This window comes from Diaphorina citri, unplaced genomic scaffold (genome assembly GCF_000475195.1).
Source record: "Diaphorina citri unplaced genomic scaffold, Diaci psyllid genome assembly version 1.1 scaffold4153, whole genome shotgun sequence".
NCBI classification, from domain to species: Eukaryota; Metazoa; Arthropoda; class Insecta; order Hemiptera; family Psyllidae; genus Diaphorina; species Diaphorina citri.
This window is the reverse complement of record NW_007381552.1, coordinates 12,398-22,973: the sequence shown is the minus strand read 5'-3', so window position 1 is coordinate 22,973 and position 10,576 is coordinate 12,398. Positions and strand designations below refer to the sequence as shown.

At 43.5% G+C, this 10,576-nt stretch overlaps 2 protein-coding genes across 2 annotated transcripts in view; both read left to right on the top strand.

Annotated features, from left to right (window-relative positions):
• Positions 1–4,216, top strand: part of LOC103520833 (baculoviral IAP repeat-containing protein 6-like) — a gene marked incomplete at its 5' end in the record, with an annotated part of 10,994 nt that extends 6,778 nt beyond the window's left edge. The window contains 2 exons of the mRNA XM_026831803.1: positions 3,203–3,353; positions 3,999–4,216. Of these exons, the coding sequence (XP_026687604.1) occupies positions 3,203–3,353; positions 3,999–4,216 (369 nt within the window). The remainder of the gene's footprint in view (positions 1–3,202; positions 3,354–3,998) is intronic.
• A 187-nt stretch (positions 4,217–4,403) lies between these two features.
• The window catches only part of LOC103520832 (baculoviral IAP repeat-containing protein 6-like), a 7,059-nt gene continuing 886 nt past the window's right edge, over positions 4,404–10,576 (top strand). The window contains exons 1-6 of the mRNA XM_026831802.1: positions 4,404–4,453; positions 4,946–5,171; positions 5,570–6,341; positions 7,099–7,274; positions 7,913–7,990; positions 8,718–8,958. Coding sequence (XP_026687603.1) covers positions 5,052–5,171; positions 5,570–6,341; positions 7,099–7,274; positions 7,913–7,990; positions 8,718–8,958 — 1,387 coding nt within the window. The 5' untranslated portion in view covers positions 4,404–4,453; positions 4,946–5,051. The remainder of the gene's footprint in view (positions 4,454–4,945; positions 5,172–5,569; positions 6,342–7,098; positions 7,275–7,912; positions 7,991–8,717; positions 8,959–10,576) is intronic.

The window sequence follows — 10,576 nt, the reverse complement described above, 5'->3', positions numbered from 1 at the left end:
TGGAGTCTCAGTGTTGACGTTCTAGTCCGTCGGCAGTGGCGACCTAGTGCGTCGGGCGGAGTGGCCTACTCGGTTACGGCTGGCGATCCAGTCGTCGGTGGTGGTAGTTCAGTCGTCAGTGCAGTCCAGTTGTCATCACGATCTACGCGGGCTCTTGGACAGTTTTTCGTCTTCTTTCCGCTTTAGTCCGTTTGGCTGTCGCCGCGCGTCCCTTTGTCGTCGTTTGGTTGCGCGTCGTCTCGTCCCTTTGGTCGTCGTTTTGCGCTCGTCGCGCCTCGTCCCTTTGGTCGTCGTTTGTGTCGTCCGATCGTCGTCCCTTTGCGTCTTTTGCAGCCAAGCAAGATAAGATCCACTATCAGTTCGATCGTCGATCTAGTCTGAACACTGCTCGTACTCTTTGGTAGTCGTTTTGGCTGTCGCGTCACGACAAAACCGTCACTTTGATAGCAACCATACGATGGTCCATTTAGTACGTCACGGACGTCCCTTTGTCGTCGTCGCCGGTCACTCTTGGTCGTCGTCGTCGTAGTAGGTCGAGACCTCGTGGTGTTTCCACCATAAGCAATGTCAGATCCAACTATCAGGTTCGATCCTTGAATCTAAGTCTAGATTTCTCTCCTTCAACTGACTGAGTAAGACTATTAATTGATAACGATATCCAACATAAAAACCGGTGCCATTTTTTACACTTTAATCGAATTGGAACATTTAGGCTAATTAAGGACAACCAGAGTACAACACAACAAAACCACTTGTTTGCTAACAAGGCTGTGAGCACTCCTTATAGTTGATGGATACTATCGTAATATTATTCCAACGGTTTAGTAGTCCAATGTCAGTATGAACCGGGGGGCAATGTTGGTTTTTCGCGAGTTTATGTATAGTTTTTCGAGTTGACATGACTAGTTCATAGTATGATAGAGTTGTTAAATTGTTAAAGTTTAAGTACTATTAAAATTTAAAACTTTTGTACCTGGTGAACGTTTCTACCAAACGTAAACCTGCTTGTCCCGTTTAGATACCAAGATCAACACTGTTGCCTAAAATATGTTCAATAACCCTAAGTTGACTATACTTTAACCATTTGTCCCACGTGGTTTAGGTTTCAAGTTGAGCATGTTTGAATTTGGGTACCCATTGGTTATTGTTTCGGAGCAGACACGCCGAGAGAACAAATCCCCAGGATCATGTTTAATCTATAGTCCAGGAGGGAGGGATACCAAATTACGTTATAGGAGCCTATACATGGAGGAGGGTGGCAAAGGGGGGGCAGTAGAGTACAAACAAAGGATTATGGATATTCCCTATACCTACCTTTACATGGTTTATGTTTACGTTGGTACGTTTACATGGGTCTATGTTACCTCAAGGAAATCACAAGGAGGACTACAACAATGTCTAGTGCCGTACCAAGTTGGTTGAGTTCATGGTGGTGTTAGATATGGTTGTTCATCCTGGTTTGTGTTTAAACCGTTTAACCATGAGTTACACAATGTCCTCCAAACTTTTCAAGTACAAACCTACAAAGAAAATAGATGTCACTTAAGGATGAAACTTTTGCTCATTGCATCAAATATTACAGTCGGTACGAGAGGATAAGTACTGACACAAAATTTCGAAAGGGAAAACAACTTCTATTTTTAAACCCTCGTAGCTTCTGTAGGAGAAAGACTGGGAAACACTTAAAGCGACCTACTTAGAACACCTCTTCCGGGTTGGCTATAGGCGATAATCTAGCTGATGAACAATAGTGGAGAATAGTAAGTGGTGAACACTTTTCTAAACCGAAGAGGCAATGGCTACGGGTGAATCTTCAGGTAATCAATTTGACTACCGCGAGTTGCAATGTGTGTTTAGTTCAATGGTGGTGTTTTGTGGCATTGTTGTGGGAGATTAGCCTATAGTAGTGGTTGGTATGTATATTTGGTGTTATGCGGTGTATATAGGTCCGCGATGCGCGAAGTTACCCTTCAGGGTCATTAATGGTGCCTGACACATTGAACGCCACTCTTCACTCTACATTTCTTCTCCTTCCAGCGACAGACGGGTATACATCCTCTGAAACCATTGTACACGATCTTTGACAGTCAGAGCTAAAGATCGAATCGAAAACCAGTTTCAAGTGAACGTCCCCTAGTTAAAATCCTACGTTCTACGTTTAGACTTATCAACTGCTTTTTAAGTATCGAACTGCTTGTTAATAGGTTTTATTTTTAAATCAAACGAAGGAAAATCAAGCCCTGAAGTATCCTGATTACGTGTGGTGGAATCAACAAGGATTTCAGCACACTTCTAAAAACTACATCGAATTTTTTACCTACGCTCTGTAACTCCAATCTCTCTCTCTTGTTCCTGCTGCTGTTGTGTTTCCTGCCTCACGTCAGGACGTATTTGGTTCAGAATGTTCATTTCCTCTATCTCCTCCTTTTCTCGCTCACTTTTCAGCACCTCTCTGATATGTAGAAGCTCATCATTCGCCTTGAGGAGCATTTCCCTCTCTGAGTTCAGTTCCTCCTTGATACGCTGGTTTTCTTCGCGTGCTTTTTGAAGCAATGTCTTCACTGAATTCAGTTTGTCCAAGTGCTCCTTTTGGAGAATGACGGACTCATTTAGAGCATTCAAAACCCTTACAAGAGATACGTTGAGCTCGGAAGTGAGATTAGCACTGGTGGTGACGAGGAAATCCCTGATATCACAATACAGCTGAACAGAAACATCTTCCACAGTAGAATCAAAAGAGTCAATAAACTCTAAATCAATTTTGAGGTCTTTACCTAGAGCGGCCAATTTTCTAGTTCTAGTAGTCATTTTCACACTCAGTGAAAGTGACCACAGGTAGTGAAAGGCAAAACACAAGTTTGATTTACATGCGAATGTGAAAATAGAGTTTTCACGAAAACACTTTTGCCTAGCACAAAATGGATCACTTAAATGGATTGAGCACCGAAAATAACACCAGAAAGCACACTCTGAAAATTTTTAAAGACGCTTTTAAACAGTTTTTAATCACTTTTAAAAGGAGCAAAAATAAAACGTGTGTTCTTAACAAAGTCTCACAGAAAAAAAACTTTACTTACGGGCTATCACACCAAACGAGGGGAAACGAGCTTCAGAAGGGGGGAATTTCCGAAAGGAAAATTCAACTGTTCTCTCCTCCATGGTTGCCAAGTGCTAATATAATCTTCATGTGCCATGTTGCCAGGTGTCTGTACTCATGCAACATCTATCCCAGTTCCCAGCGTATAACCTAGTAGGTGCAGGAGGGGCCGGGGGCTCCAGTAAGAAGGTGAATGCTGCGGCCGCCCCTGATTCTTGGACCTATCCCCCTAAACTGATCAACTTTGCGCCCCTGGGTAAGTTTTCAGTCTTTTTTTTTTACAATAACAGATTTCCTCCTAAGCTGTTAATAATAAAACTTCTAAGAAAATATGAGAACAATTAGTTCTGGAGTTCTGTGAGCTCCGAGTTTTAGCGCGGACGATTTTGCTTTGGTTTGTTTGGCTTCCCTGTCTCTTTGTTTGTTTCGCGTTAATTTTTGAACGGTTTAACCGATGTTGATGAAATTGTGAAAATGTTAAACAGAAAAAGGGCAATTGCTTATGAGATTTTAGGCCCAATTTTGCCTTTGGGAGGTTTAAAGAGGACCTTTTTTGTGGTTAGATTATCATGTTTTCTCTCTATAGGTACCATCTCTACCCCAAACCCTGCCTCCCAGACACCCGATGTTCTCATCCAAAGAACAATTAGTTCTGGAGTTCTGTGAGCTCCGAGTTTTAGCGCGGACGATTTTGCTTTGGTTTGTTTGGCTTCCCTGTCTCTTTGTTGGTTTCCCGGCAACTTTTGAACGGTTTAACCGATGTTGATGAAATTGTGAAAATGTTAAACAGAAAAATAACATTTGCTCATGAGATTTTACGCCCAATTTTGCCTTTGGGAGGTTTTAAAGAGGACCTTTTTTGTGGTTAGATTATCATGATTATCATGTTTTCTCTCCATAGGTACCATCTCCACACCAAACCCTGCCTCCCAGACACCGGATGTTCTCATCCAGTCTACACCTCCACATAGGAGAGCCAGATCTCCAGCCTGGTCCTATCACTTCTTTGCGGATGAGTCCAGTGTAGAACTAACCATTACTCTGCCCTGTGCTATATTACTCAAGGAAATTCAGCTACAACCTCATGTATCTGCTCTGTGTAGTAAGTATTACAGATGAGTCTAGTGTAATAGGTAAGACATCCTGGTACCTGCACCTCTAGATAGTACTTCCATATCTGATGAAAGGTAAGACATCCTACCTGGTACCTGCACCTCTAGATAGTACTTCCATATCTGATGATAGGTAAGACATCATCCTGGTACCTGCACCTCTAGATAGTACTTCCATATCTGATGAAAGGTAAGGCATCCTGGTACCTGCACCTCTAAATAGTACTTCCATATCTGATGATAGGTAAGGGCAGCGTTCCTTAAACAAACTATATTGACGTCATGGCATACGCTCCCGTACGTAAAGAAGTCACATCTGCTTCCCAAGCAAGCTCCCTTGCAGGAGACACTAGTATATCGCGTTTCTACGTATAACAGGCTTTTCTTATAACATGATATCATTGGTATTGGTATTGATAGAAGTAGGGCCATCAGCTTTAATAAACGCTGTATGTCGTCACTGCGACCTGCTTAGATCTTTTGTGACTTGATGTCACAACTGTTTGAACTTTTGCTTTAGAACGTAAATAAAAATTGAAATTTTTTTGAAGACAATGTTCTGTCTTCGCTTTGCCGTATCCAGGATTTTGTCGAGGAGGGGGGGGGGCGAGAGTCCAGACAGTGATTTACCGAGGAGGGTGTTGGATGCTTCAAATTTTCGGAGTCTGGCCTACAGAAAAGGACGTTTCATTCTAAATGTTTACCCAAATGCATATCCTCATTTCCTGTGTTACAGCAAAGACTACAGTGACCTGACAGACGACAGCAAGGGTCAAGTACACTCGGACATCCCTCTCATCTTATGTGATCTACGTCAACTGAAACTAGCTGAGCCTCAACTAATGACTGTAGCTACTGCCTGCCAATCCCCTGCTTCTACTGCTACCCTACTAGCATCTGGACTACCAGCCAGACTATCTACAGCGGTGCTCGAGTTCTGCCTTACACAACAGGGGTCGCAGGTTCGTGCTTTTTTTTTAATTCTAGATTCTTGCTTACCACATTTTGTATCAGTATTTTTATGGGGTAGTGGTTATCACACGGGGCTTGTACACCAGAGGTCCCGAGTTCGATTCCCAGCAGAATTAAAAATTTTTCGACTTTGTATTTGGAGCTCGGGGTGCAATCAGCCTCATACAGAGTATTAAGTAGCTACTTTCATCGAGTAGCAGCCAGTGGCGGCGTTACCAGTGTAAAAAGATTTGTAAAATATGGGAGCCGATTGTAAAGGAGGCACTTTGTAACGCTGTGATATCCACTATAGTTGTGGAAATGCTCTGCTTTGCTTTACCACCAATAATTCATTATTTGATTGTCATATTTCTGAACGGTAAAATAAAGCATTTGATTTGTATTGCAGGTTCTCACGGACGCAGACAAAGCCACCAACCATCACAATGGTCTCACACTGAACGCTAATCATGTAGGCACCATCCTCAAATTCTTCACCAGCCTATGTTCTACCACCATCATGAAGGATTGGTTAGGTACTCCTGAGGGTTCTGTGTTCTGGGTACCTTTACTGCGATATCTAGACCAGAAGACTAGTGAGGGGACAGGGTTTGGATACTCGTGGGAGTTGAGTAGTGTGATACCACAGCTGGAGGCCCTCACAACTAAACTTCTCTCACAAGCAACCAGTGTACACCCTGGTAACCAAACGTTACTAGCGCGGGTGTTGAGTGACCTTATAACACAACACACACAGACACAAATGTCCGGGTTCACACGTCGTCTCGTGCTGCAACTACTTCTGGAGAGTGAGAAGATCCTAGTGTGTATAGACCGCCCTGCCGTGAGTACAGCAGGGGAGGTGTCGTCCGCCCTCCCACATCCACACCCGAGCTTCGGCATCGGCCACAAGCAGCACCTCCTCCACCTCCCCACGGACACCTCCATCAGTGACATCCTCCTGTGTAACCTATCCACCTCATCCGACATCCCCAGCATGGTGAAGAATAGCTTCAAGCAGGGGAAGGAGCAGAGTAAGGAGAGGGATCCGCAGCTGTGGGAGATACAGGAGACATTGTCCGCCACGCTGACCGCCGGGAATACCGCCAAGGATAAACGACTGAAGGATAGCAAGAACGCCGCCGTCAAACCCCTCAAGAAACGCTCGCTATCCACTGCAGGTACACAGTTTACTTTCTATACATTTTTTTTTTTTTTTTTTTTTTTTTTTACGGCTTTCTTATCCTGGACGAGCTCTTCCACTCAACCACTAAATTTTTCTTTCACTGTGAACCCTTAAGATATTTCACCAAGGAGGTCTTGAAGATCCCTTTGAAGAGATTTCCATAATCTAACGGCAGATACATGGTAAGAGTTCTACATGGGGAGCCTATGGGTGAGAAGAGAAGATGAGGAAGACTTTAATATCGGGAAATGGGTGAAAATATCCGTCGTGAAGTTTATGGTTCCCATCCTTTTACTGGGAATTTATCAATCAAGATTTTATGTTCGACTTCCAGAAATGGAATTTGAATTTTTATAGATTAAAATGACCGATTTTGGAGAGATATAACATCATATAACCTTTATAATCCCCATCCGTGGCACAATCATTGCTTTTACGAATGCGTATACAATTTACGAGTATATGTAATTTTCATGTTCTGTTCGATTATCAATCAATGAAAACTTGAATTAATTTATTAAATTTAACGACATACGTTATTCTATTCTACAGGGGACAGTTCTGTCCTGTCCTTCTCCCAGCTGGTATGGACTGTCCGTCATGCCTTTTCCACAAGTTTGGCCATGCCTCGGGATGAACTAGCGGGATTCCGGAGCGAAGCGACGGAATTCAGCTAGTATATATATAAAATTGTCCTTTTCAAGAAATTTAAATGGCCTTTTTTTCACGATGTGTGTTACTCTATTCTCCAGGGGACAGTTCTGTCCTGTCCTTCTCCCAGCTGGTATGGACTGTCCGACACGAGCAGATACCCGATGAGTTACCTCATGGCCTCACCCTATCCCAGTTACTCTACCTGTATCCACCTAGCACTCCTCATCTCAAGCTCAGCATAACACCGCCTAGTGGGAGTCAGTCTAGTGGAGATGCGTGTACTATGGACCGGCTTACACTTCTGCTGACATGGTTGGGAACCACTGCCCAGTCCTGTCTTAAGGTAAAATATACTAGGGGTTCAATAAAAACTGTAGACATCGCGTGGAAAAAGGCTCTTATGAGCCCAAACCTTAACCGGCAAATTTTGTCAAAATCGGACCAATTCTTCAAAAATAAAAATCACTCCTTACACCATTCGTTCAAAGATGAGTAACCTTGGGTTCGTTCTTTTCGACGGAAACAATGACACTTTGGAAAGCAACACCCTTAAGCCCTGGAGTTCCCTAAAAAATGTTCGGATGTAGGAACAAAGATGTAGGAACCCCAATTAGCAGTCGTCCGTTTTTTCCAAAGTGTTCTCACAACTTGGCGGTAAGTCATTGAATCAATAGACCAGTTGCACTTACTTGGGTTTCTACGTCCTAGTGGAGGTCAAGTTGGTGGGAGTCAGTCTAGTGGGGATAACGAAGAGAAGAATGCGAGTCTACTCAACACACCACACCTGCAGACACCCCTGCAAGTGTTCTCACAACTTGGCGGTAAGTCATTGAATCAATAGACCAGTTGCACTTACTTAGGTTTCTAAGTCCTAGTGGAGGTCAAGTTAGTGGGAGTCAGTCTAGTGGGGATAATGAAGAGAAGAACGCGAGTCTACTCAACACACCACACCTGCAGACACCCCTACTGTTTGGGTCTGACCAAAAGCTTGTTTTTATTTCTAGTCGCCAGCCTAGTTACTTTGGTAACGCGACTGTCTTGTAAGCGCTAGGCCGCGGGTTCGATTCCTACCCAAGGCAGATTTTATCCTGAACGAATAATGGGTCGAAAATTCGAGAGCGAGAAAATTGAGAAATCACATTGATTGAATAATGTTCGCTCTCGGAATGGCCGACTTTCTCCTATCCTGTCTTCCTTCTTCGTCGATTTCGGGACGATAAGACCTTATCAGTTACAGTTCCCTCTATCAAACCTCTTGCATTTATAATGAAACTCCTTGTTTCACCGTAACTTTTGATCAGTTTGCCCGCTTTAAATAAAATTTAGCAGACATGTTTACTTGATTACATTGTTTACCATACAGAGGATTTGTAAATGCAATTTCTTTGTGTTATGTCACAACTTTGGTGCTCACTGCAGCATTGTAGGATTTTTCCCAATACATATCTCAATAATCCTAACAACCAATGTTTACCTACCATGCTGGCACCGGTCGCTATGCGCATTTACATGTCATAGCTACTCATTTTCCTCACGAGGCTGAGTGGGCCCCGCAACAGCCAGTCACGGGATCAATCATTTGCATGATACAAATTTCTTGACCCCGCCGGGAATCGAACCCGGGTCTCCCGCGTGCAAGGCGAGTGCAGTGACCACTACGCCATGGGAGCTGACAAATAGAATAAAAAATATCCTTGAAAATTCTATTCTATTGCAGGATATGGAAGATATCAATGACATGACGGAAGCAGAAGGGTCAGGTGGCACGTGTAAAAACAAGAAATCCACAGATCCCCCCTCATCCGCTGGTATGGGTGCTACCGTACCTCCTCACTCCTTAGCCGCCTTTGGTCTGTTCCTTAGACTGCCTGGCTATGCAGATGTACTCCTTAAGGACAAGAAGAAGGCGATGTACTTGCTGCGACTTGTGTTGGGAGTCACGGATGATGGGGAAGGAGGTAAGAGAATAATAAGAATAGTGCATATTTTGTACACCCTAGTTCACAAAGGGTACAAGTGACATTTTTTTTCGAAATCAAGTTATGTGTTAAAATGGGTTAATGAAAGGTTTATAAACACGGAGCACAAACGATACTTCGTAAAAATAATACCTAGGTATCATCTTCGGTATTATTTTGCCCTGCAGTTCGGTAAGTTGAGATATATTCCCGGCAGAGTGGAAGTTTTTATCTTCTTTTTTGGCTGCCTGAAAGAGACTGACTGTGTAAATGCAGTTTATTTGTGTTATTATGTCACAACTTTGGTGCTCACTGCAGCATTGTAGGATTTTCCCAATATCTCAATAATCCTAAAATCCGATGTTTACCTACCATGCTGGCACCGGACGCTATGCGCATTTATATGTCATAGCTACTCATTTTCCTCACGAGGCTGAGTGGGCCTCGCAACAGCCAGTCACGGAATCAATCATTTGGATGATACAAATTTCTTGACCCCGCCGGGAATCGAACCCGGGTCTCCCGCGTGCAAGGCGAGCGCAGTGACCACTACGCCATGGGAGCTGACGACTGACTGATAAGTAACGCCGACCCTATTCAATTTGGAAAAGGCCAGGAAGAAGAAGATGTTTGATAGAGGGAACTGTAACTGCTAACGTTTTATTGTCCCAAAAGCAAAGAGAGAAAGCCAACCGTTCCGAGAACGAACTTTATCCGGTTAGGATAAAGTTCGCCCTGGATGGTAATCAAACCTGCAACGTAGCGGTTACAAGGCAGGCGCGCCAGGCTAACTAGGTTGGCTAATGTGAAAAATTGGTGTAATTTCCATAAATTCTCACACCCTATTACCAAGCTTAGTGGTGCAGTGCTTACTACGGTGTACTTTGAATCTTGGTGGTTCGAGGCCAAGTCAAAACACAAAATTTAGCGTAATATACTAAGCGGGGAACGACATGTGTGACAAGCATGTATGCTCAACACAATAGATCAGTTGCGCTTACTTGGGTGGTGTTTCAAAGTCATGGAGCAGGAAAAATGAGGACCAACAGAATTTTTCTTTTTCTTCTACGACTTCTAGATCCCGAGATAAATCGATTAAAAAAATGCCGGTAAATCGTGAACTTTGACGTCACGGCATACGCTCCCGTAGGCGATGACGTCACATCAAATGTCCCGAGCAAAGCTCCCTCGCAGGCAACGCATTAATCTGTTTGTGCGCATACATTTCTGCGCAGTTCTTTCTGCTCCTCTGCTAACGCGCTTGCATAGTGGCGCTACCTAGCGGACAAAAATAGCAACTGCGTTAAGTCTGACGTCACAAATCTTTGAACTCTTTCATTATAAAAATTGAATTTTCGACCTTTTACAGTTATTTTTTCGGAGTTTTGACCTCAGATTCGGATTTTTCCCAACTTTTTACAGAGGAATCGACCATTTATTTATAATTTTTATCCATTTGCAACTCCTCCATTCCCCTCCCAGGCCCAGGGCGAACTTTATCCTAAACAGATAAAGTTCGTTCTCGGAACGGCTCACTCTCCTGTCCTGTCCCCTCTTCGATTTCGGGACGATACGACCTTCGCAGTTACAATTCCCTAGATCGGAAGAGCGTCGTGTA